The sequence below is a fragment of the Mesoplodon bidens genome (genome assembly GCF_964165515.1).
Source record: "Mesoplodon bidens genome assembly, chromosome: 7".
Classification (NCBI taxonomy): domain Eukaryota; kingdom Metazoa; phylum Chordata; class Mammalia; order Artiodactyla; family Ziphiidae; genus Mesoplodon; species Mesoplodon bidens.
This window is the reverse complement of record NC_138164.1, coordinates 79,411,300-79,435,162: the sequence shown is the minus strand read 5'-3', so window position 1 is coordinate 79,435,162 and position 23,863 is coordinate 79,411,300. Positions and strand designations below refer to the sequence as shown.

Here is a 23,863-nt window from a genome sequence, read left to right as displayed (position 1 = left end):
CCATAATTAAAACAGACACATGCACGCCAATGTTCATTGCAGCACTATTTTCAATAGCCAGGTCATGGAAGCAACCTAAATGCCCATCGACAGATGAATGGATAAAGAAGATGTGGTACATATATAAAATGGAACATTAGTCAGCAATAAAAAGGAAAGAAATTGGGTCATAGGTTGAGATGTGGCTGGATCTAAAGATGGTCATACAGAGTGAATTAAGTCAGAAAGAGAAAAATAAATATTGTATATTAATGCATATATGTGGAACCTAGAAAAATGGTACAGATGAATCGGTTTGCAGCGCAGAAATTGAGACACAGATGTAGAGAATAAACGTATGGACACCAAGGGGGGAAAGCCACGAGGAGGTGGCGGTAGTGGTGTGTTGAATTGGGTGATTGGGATTGACATGTATACACTGATGTGTATAAAATTGATGACTAATAAGAACCTGCTGTGTAAAAAAAAATAAATTTAAAAATTTATTAAAAAATCCAAGTGGAGATATTACTGTAGGCTAATGCATATAGATCTCTACAATTTATGACCAAAAACCACAATGTGTAATATATGTTTATTATTTAAAATTTTGTACTCCCTAAGCCTTAAAAAAAAGAAAATAGATTATGGCATAAGAGACATATAATAAACTGTACACACACACACACACACACACAAAAAGTTCAGGAGGTGGTACAAAGAGTTTCCATATACCCCACACCCAGTTTCCGCAATTATGAATATCTTATAGCAGTACAGTGCATTTGTCACAATTAATGTACCAATATTGATACATTATTGTTAACAAAAATCCATACTTTATTCAGATTTCCTTAGTTATTTCCTAATGTCCTTGTGTTGTTCCAGGCTCAGATCTAAGATACTATATTATACTTAGTTATCATGTCTCCTTAGGCTCCTCTTGACACCTACAGAATCTCAGACTTCTCTTGTTTTTGATGACCTTGACTGTATGAGGAGTACTGGTCACACATTTTGTAGAATATCCTTCTTGGGATTTATCTGATGTCTTTCCCATTATTAGACTGAGGTCTAAACACGCACATATCCTCAACACAGAGTTCACAGTTGTTACCATTGTGTGATATTTTATTCATTTTCAAAAAAAATAAAATTGAAATTAGATTCCCTTCATTCAAATAATGCTATTTGCAGCAACATAGATGGACTAAGTGAATTAAGTTAGAGAGAGACAAGTACCACACGATATTGCTTATATGTGGAACCTAAAGTATGACACAAATGAACTTCTTTACAAAACAGAAATAGACTCACAGACATAGAAAACAACTCACAGTTACAAAAGGGGGAAGGAGCTGGGGAGAGATAAATTAGGAGTTTGGGATGAAAATATACACACTACTATATATAAAATAGACAACCAACAAAGACTTACTGTGTAGCACAGGGAACTATGCTCAATACCTTGCAATAACCTATAGGAAAATAACCTAAAAAAGAATATATATATATATATATGATATACATATGTATAACTGAATCACTTTGCTGTACATCTGGAATTAACACAACATTGTAAATCAACTATATTTCAATACAAATTTTTTAAAAGATTCCCTTCATTTAGCATGCCTATCTACTGTCTTACAACCATCCCTGCCTCATAGATGCAAGCACTGTCTTCAATTTAGTGTCTAATCTCCCATCTCCACATTTTCCTTTTTATGTGTGTACACTCACACCTATACAACCAGGAAAATATGGTATTTCGCTGCGTTTTAAGTTTTTTCCATTAGTGGCATAATATATACATCATTCTATAACTTGTTTTTTTCACTCAACATTGTTTTTGAAAAAAGATAAATATTTGAGGGGATGAATGTGAAAATTAACTAGATGGTGAAACTCCTTTCACAATGTATACACTTAAAAGCTACCTTGACGTTCACTCTAAATATCTTACAATCTTGTTTGTCAATTATACTTCAATAAAGCTGAAAAAAACCCCAACATTATCTTTGTGGTGTTTTTTGTTGTTTTTTTTTTTCTGCGCTGGATCTTCGTTGCTGCACCCTGGCTTTCTCTAGTTGAGGTGAATGGGGTCTACTCTCCGTTGCGGTCCACGCGCTTCTCATCACAGTGGCTTTTGTTGTGAAGCACAGGCTCTAGGCATGCGAGCTTCAGTAGTTGCAGCACGTGGGCTCAGTAGTTGCGATGTGAGGGCTCTAGGGAACACGGGCTTCAGTAGTTGTGACACGCGGGCTTAGCTGCCCCATGGCATGTGGGATCTTCCCAGACCAGGGATCGAACCCGTTGGCAGGTGGATTCTTAACACTGGACCATAAGGGAAGTCCATTTTGGGGTTTTTTTGGTGCCTTTTTTTATCCTTGTTGATTATTTATTTTAAATATAGCAGTGTGTACATGTCAATCCTAAACTCCCTAACTATCCCTCCCCCTCCCCTTCCCCCCCACCCCGGAAACCATAAGCTCATTCTCTAAGTCTGTGAGTCTCCCAACATTATTTTTGAGAACCATTCATGTAGGTCTACATAGAACTAGCTAGCTCCTTTCTTTTAACTTCTATATAGTATTCCATAGTATGACTGTAGGATATTTTATTCATTCTCTTCCTTTACACACGTACAGGAGACTCTCGAAAGTACATACCTCAAAGTAGAATTGCTGGTTTGTAGGGTATGGTCTTTCCAATATGGTTGTACGACTTCACACTCCAGAAACGATCTTTAAGTGTTTTTCCTTACATTCTCAACAACAATTAGTATCAGAAGACTTTTTAATTTTTTCCAATGTTAGGAAAGTGAACTTAAATCTCATTAGTAGTTTATTTTGAATTTTCCTGATTACTAGTGAACTTGAGCATCATCTCATGTATTCATTAGTCATTTGGTTTCTTTTAACATGAATTGCTTGTTCATTTTTTTGCCCACTTTTCTATTGGGTGTGTTTTTTTTTTAATTAACTTGATAGCATTTTTTTCACATTTTGGGGGTAATAATCCATTTCTTATTGTACATGTTACAAATATATTGTTTCAGTCTGCTGTTTGTCTTTTAAAATTACTACTATCTCATTTGTCATTTGGAAGCTTACATTTTGACATGGTCAAAGTTAACAATGTTTTCAATTTGTGCTTTTTTATGTATTGCTTAAGAATATATAAAATACATTTCCCTACCCTAACATCTTAAAAATATTCCCTCTGTTTTCTTCTAATTGTTACAATTTTTGTTTTTAATGGTTAGGTCTTTAATCTACATGAAATTTCTTTTTGTTTTTCATGTAAGATGAAAATCTAATTTTCTTTGTGTAGGAGGCCCAGCTACCTGGTTCCTTTGATTAAGTCATTCATCCTTTCCTTTCAGATCTGTAATGCCAGCTCCATTAAATAAATTTCCATACATGTACTTGCTTCGAAATTTCTAATCTGCACATCTGATCTTTTATCTATGACTCAACCAAAGCCACACTGTTTTACTTATTGAGTTTTAAAATAAACTCTGATAATGGGTGGAATAAGCATTCCTTTCTTGTTGTTCTTTTTCAGAATTACATTGGATATTTTGGAGCTTTTATTCTATCACACTGATTTTGAGATAACTTTACAAGTTTTATGAAAAACCATGTTAGGATTTTTATTGGAATTGCATTAAAAATTTAGATTTATTTGGAGGAGCATTATCATCTTTACCATATTGAATCTTCCATTCATGAGTACTGCATATCTGTTTACTTTTTTAAAGCTTTTTATATGTTTTTCAATACCATTTTTGAAATTTTCTCAGCAAAAAATTTTACAAAGTTTTTGTTTTATTTACTCTTAGGCATCAAATTATTTTTATTGCTAAATTAGATTTTTTTTCAATTTCTTTGTATAATGCTAGCCTGTGGAAATGCTATTTGTTTTTGAAGGTAGTTTTATATGATCTCTCTTGTTGAGTGATTTTATTAGTTCTGAAGAATTTCTTAGGTTTTCTAAATAGACAATCATACCATGAATGAATAATGATAATTTATATTAGATGTAATTATAACACAGTATTGATGATGTGGTAGTGGATATCTTTGTCTTGTTTTAGGCTTTAATGGAAAGCTTCTAAGCACTTGTTTTATGTAATATGATAAAATTTATTATGATATGATGTACGTTTTTGTTAGATGCCTTTTTTCAAATCAAGGATGTTCAAGTTTTCTTCTATCTACACTTTGTTAAGAATTGTCTTTTTAAGTCACAAATTAGTACTAAATTTTCTTGAAAGCTTAGTCTGCACCTTTTCAGTGATCATGTGGATTGCCTCTTTTACCTTGCTAATGTGGTGAATTACAGACAGATTTTCTTAAGTTAAAACTTCTGTACATCCCTGGGATAAATCATGCTAGGTTATATTTTTTAAATGTATTCTTCTATTCAGCTAAACTGGATCTGTTAATATTTTACTTGGATTTTTTACATCTATGTTTATAAGTGAGGTTGGCATGTGGTTTTCTTTTTTATACTGTCTTTGGTTTGGGAATCAAATTATATTGTCTCATAAAATAAACAGAATGGCTTTGTCTACTTGTCTACTCTCTGGAACAGTTTGTATAAGATAGGAATTATCTGTTCCTTGACTATAGTAAAACTCAGCTGTAAATCTTTCTGGCTCTGTTTCCTTCTTAGGGAGGACATTTTTGACTACTGATGCAATCTCTTGTTATTTTGTCACTACCATATTAGCAGTAGGTAACACTTACACAGTACGAGGCCCTTGTTCTAATCTAAGCATTTCAACAACAACTATTTATTTAGTCAACACAACAGTCTTATGATCTAGGTGTAGTTATTATTCCCATTTTACATATGAGGAAACTAAGGCAAAGAAAGGTTAGGTAGCTTGCTGAAGCTCACGTAGTAACAGCAGAGCCAAAATCAAACACAGGCAGTCTGGCTGTAGGAGCTATGCTCTTAACCACTATACTATAGTAAATTTTTCTATTTCTTTTGGGATAAATTGTCTTAATTTACATAGTTCTAGAAAAGTATACCTTTCAAGTGTTCAAATCTATTGGCATAATTGTGTTATTAACATGATATTTTAAAATCTCTACTGTGCATTTTTTATCCCTAACATTTTTTTATTTCTGCCTTCTCTTTTTCTTCATGAGTCTTGCTAAAAGTTTTTTCTACCAGTCCCTCCCCACAAAGAGCCAGATTTTAATTGTAAGATGTGTAGATTTGCTTTAAAATAATACAGCAAGGAATATATATATACATATATATATATATATATATAAAATCTGAAAAAGATTGTATATATTCTTTTCCCATATAGGTTATTACAAAATATTGAGTATAGTTCCCTCTGCTATACACTAGGTCCTTGTTGTTTATCTATTTAATATATAGTACTGTGTGGGCTTCCCTGGTAGCACAGTGGTTGAGAATCTGCCTGTCAATGCAGGGGACATGGGTTCGAGCCCTGGTCTGGGAAGATCCCACATGCCGCGGAGCAACTGGGCCTGTGAGCCACAACTACTGAGCCTGCGCGTCTGGAGCCTGTGCTCCACAACAAGAGAGGCCGTGATAGTGAGAGGCCCATGCACCACGATGAAGAGTGGCCCCTGCTTGCCGCAACTAGAGAAAGCCCTCGCATAGAAACGAAGTACCCAACACAGACAAAAATAAATATAAAAATAAATTAATTAATTTAAAGAAAAGGTCCACATCAAAAAAAAATCTTAATATATAGTACTGTGTATATGTTACTCCCAAATTCCTAATTTACCCCTCCCCCACAACCTTTTCCCTTTGGTAACTGTAAGTTTGTTTTCTATGTCTGTGAGTCTGTTTCTCTTCTGTAAATAAAAATTTTTTGTATCATTCTTTTAGTTTCTACATATAAGGGATATCATGATATTTGTCTTTCTCTGTCTGACTTACTTCACTTAGTATGATAAACTCTAGGCCCACCCATGTTGCTGCAAATGGCATTATTTCATTTTTTTTATGGCTGAGTGATATTGCATTGTGTATATATACCACATCTTCTTTATCCATTCATCAACTGATGGACACTTAGGTTGTTTCCACGTCTTGGCTATTGTGAATAGTGCTGCTCTGAACATAGGGGTGCCTTTATCTTTTTTGATTTATAGTTTTGTCTGGATGTGTGTGTAGAAGTGAGATTTCTGAATCACATGACACCTTTGTTTTTAGTTTTTTAAGGAACTCCATACTGTTTTCCATAGTGGCTGCACCAACTTACATTCCCATCAACATTATAGGAGGGTTCCTTTTTTTTTCCCACACCTTTTTTTCCAGCATTTGCTATTTGTAGACTTTCTAACCATGGTCATTCTGACCCGTGTGAGGTGGTACCTCACTGCAGTTTTGATTTGCATTTCTCTAATAATTAACAATGATAAGCATCTTTTCATGTGCCTATTGGCCATCTATATGTCTTCTTTGGAGATGTGTCTATTTAGGTTTTTGCCCATTTTTCAATTTTGTTTTTTGTTGTTGTTATTCAGTTGTATGAGCTTAAACAACCAATATTAGTTTAGATTTACAACATATTTTACTAATTTCTTTACTCATCTTTGCTTTGTTCAGTGGGTTTGTTTTCTGTTATATTGAAGTACATTCTTTAGTAGCTCTTTCAGCAAGGGTCTGTGGGCAGTAAACCCTCACTATATTTGAATTTTTAAATTTATCACTCATTCTTCAAACTTCATTTAGCTGCACATAGAGTTCTAGCTTCATTATTCTTTTCTCTCAAGACTTTAAAGATATTATTCAATTTTTTTCTCATTTATTCTACAGGCAGTGTCATTGCTTCTTTGCAGGCGGTCTGCGAGTCTACATTTTTTTCTGGAAATCTTTTAAGATTTTCCCTTATACTTGATGTTCTATAATTTCATCAAACTGTATTAAGTATGAAACATTCTTATTCATTCTCCTTGTGATTTTTTTTCACTCTAAGAATGTGTGTTCCAATATTGGAACATTTGAAGGCATTATCTCTTGAAAATTGCCTCCACCTTCTACCTGTTTTTTGTATTTCCTATTTCTGGAACTTCTACCAAATGTGTCATGAGGCATCTCGTTTTACACTCCATGTGTAGCTCTTGGTACTGCATTCTAAATCTACTGATTTCCTAAAGTCTGCTTTCTGATTTATTAATCCTCTCTTTGTCTGTTTTTAGTCTATGGTTAACAAATCGATTGAGGTATTTATTTCAATGATTCTATTTTTCATTTTCAGGATTTATATTTGGTTCTCTTTTAACCCATCAATTCTCTTCCAGATTTTGGGAAAATAGCTTAGATACAGTACTCACTTTACACTAAAATATAATCTAGATGGATGCACAGCACTATAGGAAAGGAAATAAAAACCAAAAAAAAGGTCATATTTGTCAAATATCTAGACAGGGGTAGATTTTCTAGGTTTCAAATCACACTCTGCTTTCATAACATTAAAAGAAAACAGTGATAATTTGAATATATAAACTTAAAATTTCTGAAGCTGAAAAGACAAAAAAAACAAAATTTAAAAGTACATGATAAATTAGGGACATAGCTACCAAAGTATGACAAAGTATTAATATCTTTAAAATACAAAAGCCTTATAGAAGTCAAGAAAAACACAAACAAAAAATAAAAATGGCAAGAAGGACATTCTCTCACTCCCTCTTGTGAGAACACCGGAATCACAACTAAGTGCTGAACAATCATCAACAGGAAGACACTGGAACTTACCAAAAAAGATACCCCACATGCAAAGACAAAGGAGAAGCCACAGTGAGATGGTAGGAGGGTCACAATCACAATAAAATCAAATCCCATAACTGCTGGGTGGGTGACTCACAAACTGAGAACACTTATACCACAGAATTCCACCCACTGCTGTGAAGGTTCAGAGCCCCACATCAGGCTTCCCAACCTGGGGGTCTGATAATGGGAGGAGGAATTCCTAGAGAATCACACTTTGAAGTCTAGTGGGATTTGATTGCAAGACTTCGACAGGACTAGGGGAAACAGATTCCAATCTTGGAGGGCACACACAAAGTAGGGTGCACATCGGGATGCAGGGGAAGGAGCAGTGACCCCATAAGAGACTGAACCAGAACTACCTGCTGGTGTTGGAGGGTCTCCTGCAGAGGCGGGGGGTGGCTCTGTCTCACTGTGAGGACAGGGACACTGGCGGTGGAAGTTCTGGGAAGTACTCCTTGGCCTGAGCACTCCCAGAGTCCGCCATTAGCCTTACCAAAGACCCCAGGAAGCCTTCAGTGTTGGGTTGCCTCAGGCCAAACAACCAACAGAGAGGGACCCAAGCCCCACTCATCAGTAGTCAAGTGGATTAAAGTTTTACTGAGCTCTGCCCACCAGAGAAACACCCAGCTCCACCCACCACCAGTCCCTTCCATCAGAAAACTTGCAGAAGCCTCTTAGACAGCCTCATCCACCAGAGGGCAGACAGCAGAAGCAAGAAGAACTACAATCCTGCAGTTTCCAATCCTGTGGAACAAAAACCACATTCATAGAAAGATAGACAAGATGAAAAGGCTATGTATCAGATGAAGGAACAAGATAAAACCCCAGAAAAACAGCTAAATGAAGTGGAGATTGGCAACCTTCCAGAAAAAGAATTCAGAATAATGATAGTGAAGATGATCCAGGACCTCGGAAAAAGAATGGAGGCAAAGATTGACAAGATGCAAGAAATGTTTAACAAAGACCTAGAAGAATTAAAAAACAAACAAACAAAAAACAGAGATGAATATGACAATAACTAAAATGAAAAATACACTAGAAGGAATCAATAGCAGAATAACTGCGGCAGAAGAATGGGTAAGTGAGCTGGAAGACAGAATGTTGGAATTCCCTGCCATGGAACAGAATAAAGAAAAAAGAATGAAAAGAAGTGAAGACAGCCTAAGAGACCTCTGGGACAATATGAAGGGCAACAACATTCGCATTGTAGGGGTCCCAGAAGCAGAAGACAGAGAGAAAGAACCCAAGATAATATTTGAAGAGATTATAGTTGAAAACTTCCCTGACATGGGAAAGGAAATAGCCACCCAAGTCCAGGAAGTGCAGAGAGTCTCATACAGGATAAACCCAAGGAGAAACATGCCGAGACACATAGTAATCAAATTGGGAAAAATTAAAGACAAAGAAAAATTACTGAAAGCAGCAAGGGAAAAACAACAAATAATATACAAGGGAACTCCCATAAGGTTAACAGCTGATTTCTCAGCAGAAGCTCTACAAGCCAGAAGGGAGTGGCATGATATACTTAAAGTGATGAAAGGGAAGACCTACAAATGAGATTACTCTACCCGGCAAGGATCTCATTCAGATTCGACGGAGAAATCAAAAGCTTTACAGACAAGCAAAAGCTAGGGAATTCAGCACCATCAAACCAGCTCTACAACAAATGCTAAAAGGAACTTCTCTAAGTAGGAAACACAAGAGAAGAAAAGGACATACAAAAACAAACACAAAACAATTAAGAAAATGGTCATAGGAACATACATATCAATAACTACCTTAAACGTGAATGGATTGAATGCTCCAACCAAAAGACACAGGTTTGCTGAATGGATACAAAAACAAGACCCATATATATGCTGTCTACAAAAGACCCACTTCAGACCTAGGGACACATACAGACTGAAAGTGAGGGGATGCAAAAAGATATTCCATGCAAATGGAAATCAAATAAAGCTGAAGTAGCAATACTCATATCAGATAATATAGATTTTAAAATAAAGAATGTTACAAGAGACAAGAAAGGACACTACATAATGATCAAGGGATAAGTCCAAGAAGAAGATATAACAATTATAAATATATATGCACCCAACATAGGAGCACCTCAATACATAAGGCAAATGCTAACAGCTAGAAAAGAGGAAATCGACAGTAACACAATAATAGTGGGGGACTTTAACACCTCACTTACACCAATGGACAGATCATCCAAAATGAAAATAAATAAGGAAACAGAAGCTTTAAATGACACAATAGACCAGATAGATTTAACTGATATTTATAGGACATTCTATCCAAAAACAGCAGCTTACACTTTCTTCTCACATGTTCATGGAATATCCTCCAGGATAGATCACATCTTGGGTCACAAATCAAGCCTCAGTAAATTTAAGAAAATTGAAATCATATCAAGCATCTTTTCTGACCACAACACTATGAGATTAGAAATCAATTATAGGGAACAAAACGTAAAAAACACAAACACATGGAAGCTAAACAATATGTTACTAAATAACCAAGAGATCACTGAAGAACTCAAACAGGAAATCAAAAAATACCTAGAGACAAATGACAACACAATGAAAACACGATGATCCAGGGCTTCCCTGGTGGCACAGTGGTTAAGAGTCCGCCTGCTGATACAGGGGACATGGGTTTGTGCCCCGGCCTGGGAGGATCCCACATGCCGAGGAGCAGCTGGGCCCGTGAGCCATGGCTGCTGAGCCTGTGCTCCACAACGGGAGAGGCCACAACAGTGAGAGGCCCACGTACCGCAAAAAAAAAAAAAAAAAAAAAGAAAAAGAAAAAGAAAACACAACGATCCAAAACCTATGGGATGCAGCAAAAGCAGTTCTAAGAGGGAAGTTCATACCTATACAAGCCAAACTCGAGAAACAAGAAAAATCTCAAATAAACAATCTAACCTTAAACCTAAAGGAACTGGAGAAAGAACAAACAAAACCCAAAGTTAGCAGAAGGAAAGAAATCATAAAGATCAGAGCAGAAATAAATGAAATAGAAAGAAAGAAAACAATGGCAAAGATCAATAAAACTGAAAGCTGGTTCTTTGAGAAGATAAACAAAATTGACAAACCATTAGCCAGACTCATCAAGAAAAAGAGGGAGAGGAATCAAATCAATAAAATTAGAAATGGAAAAGGAGAAGTTGCAACAGACACTGGAGAAAAACAAAGCATCCTAAGAGACTACTACAAGCAAATCTATGCCAATAAAATGGAAAACCTGGAAGAAATGGACAAATTCTTAGAAAGGTAGAAACTTCCAAGACTGAACCGGGAAGAAACAGATAATATGAACAGACCAATCACAAGTAATGAAATTGAAACTGTGATAAAAATCTTCCAGCAAACAAAAGTCCAGGACCAGGTGGCTTCACAGGTGAATTCTATCAAACATTTAGAGAAGAGCCAACATCCATCCTTCTCAAACTCTTCCAAAAATTTAAGGAGGAAGGAACACTCCCAAACTCATTCTATGAGGCCACCATCACCCTGATTCCAAAACCAGACAAAGATACTACAAGAAAAGCAAGTTACAGATGAATATCACTGATAAATATAGATGCAAAAATCCTCAACAAAATAGTAGCAAACAGAATCCAACAACACATTAAAAGGATCATACACCACGATCCAGTGGGATTAATCCCAGGGAGGCAAGGATTCTTCAATATACACAAATCAATCAATGTGATACACCATATTAACAAATTGAAGAAGAAAAACCATATGATCGTCTTTATAGATGCAGAAAAAGCTTTTGACAAAATTCAACAACCATTTATGATAAAAACTCTCCAGAAAGTTGGCATACACGGAACCTACCTCAACATAATAAAGGCCATATACGACAAACCCACAGCACACATCATTCACAACGGTGAAAAACTGAAAGCATTTCCTCAAAGATCAGGAACAAGACAAGGATATCCACTCACCACTATTACTCAAGATAGTTTTGGAAGCCCTAGCCACAGCAATCAGAGAAGAAAAAGAAATAAAAAGAATACAAATTGGAAAAGAGGAGTAAAACTGTCACTGTTTGCAGATGACATGATACCATACATAGAGAATCTTAAATATGCCACCAGAAAAGTACTAGATCTATCAATGAATTTGGTAAAGTTGCGGGATGCAAAATTAATGCACAGAAATCTCTTGCATTCCTGTATACTAATGACGAAAAATCTGAAAAAGAAATTAAGGAAACACTCCCATTTACCATTGCAACAAAAAGAATAAAATACCTAAGAATAAACTTACCTAGGGAGACAAAAGACCTGTATGCAGAAAACTATAAGACACTGATGAAAGAAATTAAAGATGATACCAACAGATGGAGAGATATACCATGTTCTTGGATTGGAAGAATCAGTATTGTGAAAATGACTATACTACCCAAAGCAATCTACAGATTCAATGCAATCCCTACCAAATTACCAATGGCATTTTTTACAGAACTAGAACAAAAAAATCTTAAAATTTGTATGGAGACACAAAAGACTCCGAATAGCCAAAGCAGTCTTGAGGGAAAAAAACGGAGCTGGAGGAATCAGACTCCCTGACTTCAGACTATAGTGCAAAGCTACAGTAGTCAAGACAATATGGTACTGGCACAAAAACAGAAACACAGATCAGTGGAACAAGATATAAAGCCCAGAGATAAACCCACACATCTATGGTCAACTAATCTATGACAAAGGAGGCAAGAATATACAATGGAGAGAAGACAGTCTCTTCAATAAGTGGTGCTGGGGAAACTGGACAGCTACATGTAAAAGAATGAAATTAGAACACTCCCTATCACCATACACAAAAATAAACTCAAAATGGATGAGAGACCTAAATGTAAGACTGGACACTATAAAACTCTTAGAGGGGGCTTGACTGGTGGCGCAGTGGTTGAGAGTCCGCCTGCTGATGCAGCGGACACGGGTTCGTGCCCTGGTCCGGGAAGATCCCACATGCCGCAGAGCAGCTAGGCCCGTGAGCCATGGCCGCTGAGTCTGTGTGTCCGGAGCCTGTGCTCCGCAATGGGAGAGGCCACAGCAGTGAGAGGCCCACATACCACACACACACAAAAACTCTTAGAGGAAAACAGACGAAGAACATTCTTTGACATAAATCACGGCAAGATCCTTTTTGATCCACCTCCTGAAGTAATGGAAATAAAAATAAACAAATGGGACCTAATGAAACTTCAAAGCTTTTGCACAGCAAAGGAAACCATAAACAAAATGAAAAGACAACCTTCAGAATGGGAGAAAATATTTGCAAACGAATCAACGGACAAAGGATTAATCTCCATAATATATAAACAGCTCATGCAGCTCAATATTAAGAAAACAAACAACCCAATCCAAAAATGGCAGAAGACCTAAATAGACATTTCTCCAAGGCAAGGAAGACATACAGATGGCCAAGAAGCACATTAAAAGCTGCTCAACATCACAAATGATTAGATAAATGCAAATCAAAACTACAATGAGGTATCACCTCACACCAGTCAGAATGGCCATCATCAGAAAATCTACAAACAGCAAATGCTGGAGCAGGTGTGGAGAAAAGGGAACCCTCTTGCACTGTTGGTGGGATTGTAAACTGATACAGCCACTATGGAGAACAGTACAGAATTTCCTTAAAAAATGAAAAATAGAATTACCATATGACCCACAATCCCACTACTGGGCACATACCTAGAGAAAACCATAGTTCAAAAAGACACACGCACCCCAATGTTCACTGCAGCACCATTTATAATAGTCAGGTCATGGAAACAACCTAAATGCCCTTCGACAGACGAATGGATAAAGAAGAAGTGGTACATATATACAATGGAATATTACTCAGCCATAAAAACAAACAAAATTGGGTCATTTGTAGAGACACGGGTGGATCTAGAGACACTCATACAGAGTGAAGTAAGTCAGAAAGAAAAAAACAAATATCGTATATTAACACATATATGTGGAGCCTAGAAAAATGGTACAGATGAATCGGTTTGCAGGGCAGAAATTGAGACACAGATGTGGAGAACAAACGTATGGACAAAAAGGGAGGAAAGCCACAGGGGGGGGTGGTGGTGATGTGATGAATTGGGAGATTGGGATTGACATGTATATACTGATGTGCATAAAATGGATGACTAATAAGAACCTGCTGTAGAAAAAAATAAATAAAATAAAATTCAAATATATATATATATATATATATATATATATATATATATATATATATAAATGGCTAATACACATTTTCAAATTGTTTTCCTTTACCAGTAATCAAATATATATATAAATGAAAACAAACTATCTGACATCTACCATATTAACAAAGTATTTTGCTTCTTATGAGAATATACAAAACTTTTTAGCTGTGAGAGCCTAAGACATGACATTTTGGGAAAATAATTTGCAATAAATACCAAGCACCTAAAAAGTATTCTAACTTTTTGAATTATTAATTTCATTTTTATGAATCTAACTCAGGGAACCAACCCAAAATACTGTGAAGAAAAATTATGCCATCTTTTTACAGCAAGGAAAAATTCGAAACAACCTAGAGCTACAATAAAGAGCGAAATATGCAGTGGAATGGAGGAAGGATGGGTTAGCAGATGGAAACTATTATGTGTAGAATGGATAAACAACAAGGTCCTAGTGTACAGCACAGGGAACTATATTCAATATCCTGAAAAAGAATATGTATTTATATATATATGTATATATATAAATCACTTTGCTGTACAGCAGAAATTAACATATTAGAAACCAACTATATTTCAAGAAAATAAATTTTTAAAAAGAGAGGGGAAATTGTTACATCTGTACAATAAAATATTATTCAATCATTAAAACTTATGCTTACCAAACTTTTAACAAAAAACATGTTATAATCATATGTGAAAAATTAAGTATATAAAACTATATGTAGGGTGTAGCTAAAGGACTAGATGAAAAGTATATATCAGAATGTTGACAGTATGTATTTCTGGGTAGTAGGTGTATTGGTGACTTTTTTTCCACCTCATTATATGTTTTTATACCTTCCAAATATTCCATAATGAAAGTCTATTATTTTTATAAATTTAAAATTAATTAAGGATTTTTAAAAACTTCCTCAATAAATTGGAAGGAACTGGATTCCATCTTAAATTCTTCAGTCATCCTCACCCTCTTCCCCTTCAAAACAAGTCCTTTCCTCATCTTTCCCATCAGGACTGTTGGATTATATTGGCCAGGGGGTAATGGGTCAAGTTGAAAGTGAAAAGTACAAATTAACCTGAGCAACAAAACTCAGGCATTTGACAGCACTTCTCAAAAGCAGGCATTTCATGTCTGAGATGTTGAAATGTGTTAGGAAGATTTAAGAGTAAACTGTCCTATGGGAAGTTGCTAACTTGAAATCCAATATTTTAAAAATATGATATCTCAAGATAAATAGTTTTCTTTTAAATTTCAGGTTGTGGTCAATGGGGATTCCTAAGACTAAGAATCAGCTAATTTTTATTAAAAACTTAAAAATGACTTAGTGATTAAGGAAGTTGTGTCAGTTTGAGTCCCTCAAGAAACAGACACAAAGGCAGAATTAGAGTTTTCAGAGATTTATTGAGAGAAAAGCCTGTGAAGGATGAAAGTGAGAGGGGGTAGTTAAGTAGGGAGAGCATACAGACCAAGATGCCAGTCTGACATCCAGGAAAGGAGAGGGGGAAGGGAAGTGGGTTGGTAGGAAGAGCCCCAGACTACAGGGCAGTTCTGAGAAAGCCTTGGTCAAGTCAAAGAGGACTGCCCAATAGTGGAGTCCCATGTTGGGCAGAAATGGCCCAAATCTAGCACCTCTGCTGGGCCCAGTCAGTGGCAAGGAGCAGCCTGGGGTGAGCCTGATCTCAACATCACCACTGCAGTGGACCCTGAGCATAGCATCTGGAGGCTGTCAGCCAGGTGCAAGAGGTGTGATTAGTGCCCTCATGGCTGCCATGGAAATGTATTTAAAGTATGCTCTCTTCCAGAGCCTGCTTTCCAACCCCCAAATAAAAGCAAAACCAAAAAACCCACTCCCTAAAACAGCAACTGGTAGACTGCTTATATCGAGAGAAAACATTAAAGCTTTCCTTTAAGTGAGATTGTAGAAGAATTCAGAACCTAGCATAGTGCCTGGCACATTATATGGACCTGTATTTGCTGACTAAATTATGTCACTTCATGTCTCATGAAGTACAATAACATGGCACTCTTGTTTAAACCCAGATACCGTAGACAGGACATTTCTACAATGTGAACGTTGTTAGGTGTCTTTACAGGTAGATACATTGAGGCTCAGAGACGTTAAGTCACTTGCCCAAGGTCATACAGCTGGTAAGTGGTGGTTCTGGGATTCAAACGCAGTGCTGCCCTAGACCAGTAGTCCTCAACCCTGGCTAACCATCAGCATCACCTGATGATCAGACTTTACCTCAGACCAATAAAATCATTATTTCTGGAGGTGGGCCCAGGTGCCACCGTTTTTTTTACAAAGCTTTTAAATATAAGAAGTTCTAATGTTTCCAAGGTTGAGCGCTACTGGTCTACTCCAACCCCTTCTCATATTGCAAATTGGGTAACAGTCTCATAGAGAAGCTATCACACCCCAATCACATCCCAAAGGTTGAAGAGTTGGAACCAGAGCTCAGATGAAGAGTTTCCTAATCTATGCTGCCCTCTGGCAGCTCACTTGGGGTTGGCTATTCTTCCACAATCTGTTGTACCACATGGACCAGGCAAAGGCAGAGGGCTCGGCCTATACGACAGTCCTTGTGTGCCCCCTGATGGGTTAAAATGGTAAAGAGCCACTACCTTGGACAGTACTTAATAGGTAAAAGGATGAAGAACTCTATAGGCCTGTGGCTTGTCTCATCAACGTGCTGCATGTAGGTTTATACAAGCCGGCTGTTAGCTGGTGGCGCTTTACATCATCCTTGTACTTGGAAGGAAGAAAACCACAAAAACACATCAACACAAAAACACAACCACTCTGGATTTATACAGTGCCTTGCCTCTAAGCCTTGCTATTCAAGGCCAACTTTAAAGCATATAAGGCACTCCCTCATCTAAGAACTCTGGGAGAAATTTTTTTTTTATCTTTTATTAAGGCAGTAGAGTCTTGTGGTTCACCTCTCAGGCTTTGGAGTCAAACACACCTGAGGACAAGTTCTAGCTCCACAATTATTAATTTTATAAACTTTGGTTAGCCACATGGCTCAGTTTTACCACCTGTAAAATGGTCATTATAATGCCTAATTCATATAGTTGTTGTGAAGAGTAAATGTGTATGTAAAGTGCTTGTCACTGTGCCTGCAATGTATTAACCCCCCCTCCACCCTTATACCCCACAAAAGGTTATTGTTACTATTACTGGAGTGGACCCATGGTGGGTGCCTTTTTGCCCGGCCTGGACAAAACTCTCAAATAGGAAAAGACTGTGCTCTTTTAAATGATCTCTGCACTGGTGTCTGCTTCCCCTCATCCCTCAGAGAGAACCTTCTGCTCTCTGCTCCCCACTTCACCGCATCCTTTCACACACTCTCTCCCCTGGGAGAAGAATCTGGAACTCTGAACTTTCCTGCATCGAAATATTCTCATCCCTGGGGCAGTCTCATGTGAAAGGGATAGAAGATGAGGAGAAACCAGCAAAGGAAACTAAGAATGAGTGATGGGTGCAACAGGAGAGAAACCAGGAGAGTGTTATCCTAGAGGCCACGTGGAGTGTCTCAAGATGGAGGAAATGACCAACTGGGTCGAATGCTGTGACAGGTCAGGGAAGATGAGGACTGAGGATTGACCATCGGATTTAATAAAACGGAGGTCACTGGCCACCTTTACAAATGCAATTTTGCCCTCGTGATTGTGGTGAAATTCTGAGTGGAGTATGGAATTGGGTACATTTTTCTGTAAAGAGGAGCAAAGAAATGGGGTGGGAGCTGGAGGGCAAATGTTTCTGTTTTAATAGGGAAGAATTAAGAGTATATTTACAATGCTGATGGGAATAATCCAGTGTGAGAGGGAAATTGATGATGCAGAAGGGAGAGGGAAGGATTGCTAAAGCAGTGCTCTTGATAGAGCAGAGGGAACGGGATTTAGTACACCAGCGGAGGGCTTTCCACAGGAGTGCAGACACAGTTTATTTATGATAATGAGGCGAGGGGCAGGGTCTATGCACAGAGATGCCCTTAGCTGGGTAGATGGGATGGTAGCCTGTGCAAGTTCTCTCCTCATGCATCTGTCTTTTCTGTGCAGTAGGAAGCAAGGTCATCAATGAGAGCAGTTGCTACTAAGTGAAATAAAACTCCCTAAGAGAACAAGTGAAATCTGAAAAAGAATATATATATATATATATATATATATATATATATATATATATATATCACTGAATCACTTTGCTGTACACTTGAAACTAACACAACATTGTAAATTAACTATACTTCAATTTTCAAAAAAAGAGAATAAGTGAAATATTCGTTTTTAGAAATATAACTCAAAGAGTGATGGTGAAGTGGTCTACTGGGTAAGAGTCTTTGCTGAAAACCCTTAAATAATGAAATTCACATGAAATGCCAACTGAAATTTGGATAGCAATAAACACACATGTGATGTTCTGAATGTTCTTTATTTTCTAACAACTATTTAAACCACTCAACAAAACACTCTGTAACATAATTTAAGAAAACTTCTGCAAATTTTAGTGTAGAAAGTAGACCCCGTTTACCTACCATCAAAACATCATGCAAACACTTATTTTCTTAGAAGCTATTTAGCTTTGTGGTATTACTTTCAGGTGATGGTACATTTTAATTCCATACACCACAATGAGCATTCACTCCAAGCACGTAACTCTTTAAAATAAAGCAACATACATTTCTTTTGAACCATTTCAGATTCAGTTGTTTGGGGTTTTTTTTTCCGTAAGTTAAAACTAAACTGAATCTCCTTCCCCCAGTCACAGCCTCGAGCTCATGGCAGATTTGTACGAAGTACACCAACCACTCCTCAGAAACCTCCGCTAGGGATGCCCGTGGTTCATGTCATCACAGGTAGAAGAGAGAACTGGCTAATTCCAAACTTGGTTCTTTATGAGTGCTTTGTGCCACCAGAAAGGTCAGCTTGTGTGCATACTGACACGGGGCTGGAACACTGATGAGGCCCTAAGGAGGAAAAAGTATTTGTAATGATTAAGAGGATAACTTCCTCTTCAAAGTGATACTTTTTTCCTGAGTTTTTTCATCCACTAGTTTTATACACGATAGAATGTAAGTCAACTGGAACCAAACCCAATCAACAAAGGGCACCCTTTCTCCTGGGAACTTAAATTCACTGAGCAAGATGGGAGAGCAGAGAGGGCCAGACTGGCTTCCCGGTGCTGGGACCTGCAAGCCACATGCTTAGGGCTGATCTAAGTTTCCTACGACTTGATGTTCCAAGGGGCTCAGAGCAAATCTTGGCTTTGGACTTGGTGAGCAGCTCTGGGCCTAACGTATAGGAATACAGAACAGAGCCAAGCCTGTTACTTTCCCACCGACACAACATCTGACTTGTCTTCAATTGCCTCATCTGTAACTTGGAAATAACAATACCCTGATTTCCTCCCAGGCTGGCATAAGAAAATGTATATAATAAAGTCTTCTAGAAAAATTATCAATGCTAATGCATTATAGAGTTACTGCTATTTTATGCCTATGATAGAGTGGGTTTCATCCACTGTGGACTTAAGAAGTCACTCATTCATTCATTCATCCCTTCTTTGTGGAAAATCAGGCATTGTGCCAGGGGTTGGGACACAAAGGTGAATCGGGTGACAATTCCCTGGTAGGCACCTTGAGTACCACTCTGTACCTAAATAAACAGGTGTCACTCACTGGCCAGTTGTAGTAGAGGTGGCACAGTTTGAATGTGAGTCTCTGCATGTGGTCGGGCTTCAGACCGTTGTCATCATAAATGACATTATAGTAGGTGGGATTAATGGTTCCCCGACAGGCGACCCGGCTGATCAAGTAGAAGTCATACCTGAGGGGAAAAGAAGGACTGTGAGAAAGAAGGCTCGCAGAACAGGACCAAACCTGACCACACACAGTCGAAGCTTTGTTACAAACGGGTTTTCTAACAGACTTGCCATTCAGGCCGCGTTGCTCCTGAATCCACGATGGTGCCAAGTGGTGGGTTCTGCGGAGTTCGGCCTGTTTCCGTCAAGAATCGTGGCGTGCACTTCTTCCTGACCACGATCACTGACAGTTTGGGGCTTGGAACAAGAGAGGCAAAATAATTAATTAATAAGTAAGTAAATAAATAAATAAATAAGTAATATGGAGAGAACTAAACCAAGCCATGCAACTTTCTATTTATTTATATATTTTTTTGGTAATTTTAAAATGAAATAAATTAATTGATCGGCAGAACATTGCAAAACAAAGAAAAGAAAAATTACCCCCAATCTCCCCTCCCCCAGAGACACAAACAGTTTTTGAAATCAAGGATTGTCTTCATTTGTTGCAAAAGCGTAGTATGCTCAGTCCTTTGACCAATTTATATCACTGAAGGGAGACAGGGAAGAGTGGTTCACAGGACAATAAACCACAGTCAGCACTTCTAAAGAAAGAGTTTTCAGAATTATCCATGGAGACAAGATTTTCTTCCCATTAGCAATCATCTCTCTATTTTCACCTTTACTCTTCTCAATTTCTGAATAGCAAAGGAAGAACCAGAAGTTCCTCTTATTCTTCAAATCAACGCTTCTGAATCCTGCAGAACACGCACCTGGGAGGATCGGTGGACAGTCCACATACACATATGGGCCAAATGCTAAATGACCAAGTGTTAAGTCAGTATTTGGTAAAATCCAAATCCAAACATTCACCCATCATGGAAGAAACCTCTAGGATGCAAGGGTCACTGAAATTTCACTTTAAGTGTTTTAATTTTTTTTTTTTTTTTTTTTGTGCGGCATGCGGGCCTCTCACTGTTGTGGCCTCTCCCGTTGCGGAGCACAGGCTCCGGACGCGCAGGCTCAGCGGCCATGGCTCACGGGACCAGCCGCTCCGCGGCATGTGGGATCCTCCTGGACCGGGGCACGAACCCGTGTCCCCTGCATCGGCAGGCGGACTCTCAACCACTGTGCCACCAGGGAAGCCCTAAGTGTTTTAATTATTTAAAAAATAGAGTATTAATGTTTTCAATCTTGAAACTTTTTAAAAGTTGATGTTATAGTGCAGGAGAACTAACTCCTTAGCACCGTCAGCTGCTAAATTTACTCCTGTGATCCCCAAATTGCATGGAGGTGATTCTTAATAAAATCTAACTAACCCAAGGTCAGCGGGGAATGAGAAATTTTGGCTCTGACAGTTTGGATACAGCTAAAGGTGGTTCTGCCTCCAAACTATGATTCTCTCCCTCCTTTCTGATGGTCACTAATGAGGTCAAGGCTCAGCTCCTTTGGGGCTCGTGGCTGCGACACTTTGGTTGACAGTGGTGATGACATTGTAACCCTACAGACCAAGCTCTATGCACAACAGAATAAGATGCTTTCTGAGGATTTTAAGAAGCCAACTTAAGATTGTCATCCTCCTCCGTTTTCTAGTTCTAACATTTTTCTTGCACTTAACACTTGACACAGTCATGGAGGAAAATATACCAAGACATTGAATCTAGAAATGTGACAGCAGAGCAAGGTACCTGGTGTTTAGCATGGTCTGATTTTCACATGCAGCCCAGCTTTCACAGCACACATACCACTCTCAGCACCTTCTGCAGACCTGAGCTGCACATCAGTGCCTGCATGTCAGAGGCTTTTGCCCTGTGTGTTGATTTAGGCCTCAAATTTGAAACCACAGCTTGTTTTTTTCCCTAGCATGTTAATAGGTATGAAGCATCTTCACCTGCCAGCAGTCCTGCAGGCTTCCTGCTGAATCTCAGTGCCAGGTGCTCTGGAGGATTCCCGCCTTCTGCTGCTGCCCCGACCCAGGGTCCCCAAAAGCTCATACCACCCAGACTATTTACATAATACCATCCCAACTACCCTCCAATCTAGGGTTGGTGGTACTCGCATAATGCAGAAACGGAGTGAAACTTAACTGCATGGGAAAAAATAAAGAGATGCTGGCATATAGTAATTTTAATAGTTGCGATGAATGTGCTAGAACTGGAAGTGGGGAAAGGATACTAATTTGATACCTGGTATTTGAACTTGCTTCTGTCACACTGCTCAGTAGCTGTGGAACTTCATATTCAATGAGTGTTTTTAGCTGACCATCCCCTACACCGTCACGGTACACAATTATCCGTGCTGGCAAACCGTGGTTATGCTTGTACCATCTGTTCAGTGCCCCTGCAGGATTTGGTGTTAGTAAGAAAAGAATGACTTGCCTGATGCCAACAAAGAATAACATTCCCATAGATTTCAACATTTAAATAGCTTGCTAGTTCAGACCATGATAAGATAGGGTAATACCTAATTTGGGTTGTATTTGCAATAATATAAAAATGGTTACCTTTCCAGAACATTCCTGCAACTCTGCTATTTAAGGAATCATTATGGTTTCTATGGCATAATATATTCTCAAACTTAGCATATCTCTTTAGTAAAATTTTAATATTTAAGCAATAAATTAAAATTTAATTCATGCAATAGACGTACAAATTTCCCAAACCCAAATTAATACTAATTTAGTTTCTTTAAATCTATAAATCCTCTCAATAAGGATAGACTGGGTAATTTTATGTAAATTTCTTCTCTAATGAGCATAAATATGAAAACATAAGGAAAAGACTTGGCTGTTCCTCTGAAAGCATCTCTTCACATGGACTCACCCATCAGTCTTGCTGACAATATGAACTCTGAAAAATTTCCACTCGCTCTAAGAAATTGCCTAAAGAGCAGAAACCAGGCAGTAACTCCTACCCAACAGAAACTTTTCATAACTGCTACTAAGGTTTTGAAGTGAGGGGAAAGTAATATGATAAAATATTTCTTTTCATGCATATATGGCACCATTGTTTTAGGAGAGTTTATTGTCCAGGAAATTCATTTTAGTTTGATAGAAGATGACCATATATGTAAGTCCACTACCAAAATATGTCACCAAATTCACCTTTTTTAGAAACAAGTATTTATGACCCCCCAAAGTTTATAGTTGGGACGATTTGCACAGGTCACATTGCTAGGGAATGACCAAGCCAGATTCAGACCAGAGTTGGAAAGGGCATGGGAACCCCAGACCCCCTCTTTCTACTGCATCCCATTGTAAGGAGGGCACCCTCCCCATCTGCTGTTTATCCTATCTTCTCCTGCCATGCCACACTTGATTTGTCAGCATCCCCATCCCAGTCCCAAAAGCTTCCCTCCTATTTCTAGACCTAATGCTGGTTCATAATCCTTGCTCCTCCAGGGCAGGTTTATTTTGACCTTCAAACTGCTTGCAAGAGCCACCAGCAGCTACAAACTTTTTTTCCTCCTGGCTTTTAGTTTATCACACACAGACACAAATGTACATTCTACAGAGCCTGTCTGTTAGCTTGAGTCCAGCCACAACTTCAGGGTCTCCTACTGGGTGCCAGTCAACTCAGGCAGGCTTGAGAAGTCTGTTTCCACCTGTCTGGTCTGCTAGAGGCTTATGAATTTTGGGTCTGAAAGAACAGTGCTTGGAGCCCACCCCCATTGTTACATTTTTAGTACCAGTCATGAAAACTTTCAAGCAATCTGCAACATCAGCCATTGTTCTCTGAAGGATACAGCGGGAGAACCATCTAAAGTAAGCAAAGAACAAAAGTAAAGTTCGATTTCAAAATTTCTATTCTAAGCATGCATTAGTATTAAGAAATAGACATAAGTAAATTAATGTTCATAATTTTATATACACTGTATGATCACAATTATATTAAAATGCTCTCCCTCACCAGCCCCCCACCAAATAAAATTTATTGATACGAGAAACTAAAAGCACAGTGCTAGCATCAGACGTCTCTGGGTTCAAATCCTGGCTGGTATACTCACCAGCTATGTGACTTTGCTATGTGAACCTAAGCCTCAGTTTCCTCATTTGTGCCAAGGAAATTTATAAG

At 38.0% G+C, this 23,863-nt stretch overlaps 1 protein-coding gene across 1 annotated transcript in view; it reads right to left on the bottom strand.

Annotated features, from left to right (window-relative positions):
- Positions 1 to 18,518: 18,518 nt before the first annotated feature.
- PIWIL4 (piwi like RNA-mediated gene silencing 4) overlaps positions 18,519 to 23,863 on the bottom strand; it is a gene marked incomplete at its 5' end in the record, with an annotated part of 40,921 nt that continues 35,576 nt past the window's right edge. Inside the window, 5 exons of the mRNA XM_081238790.1 lie at positions 18,519 to 18,957; positions 19,669 to 19,816; positions 19,923 to 20,048; positions 21,977 to 22,130; positions 23,478 to 23,548. Of these exons, the coding sequence (XP_081094916.1) occupies positions 18,841 to 18,957; positions 19,669 to 19,816; positions 19,923 to 20,048; positions 21,977 to 22,130; positions 23,478 to 23,548 (616 nt within the window). The 3' untranslated portion in view covers positions 18,519 to 18,840. The remainder of the gene's footprint in view (positions 18,958 to 19,668; positions 19,817 to 19,922; positions 20,049 to 21,976; positions 22,131 to 23,477; positions 23,549 to 23,863) is intronic.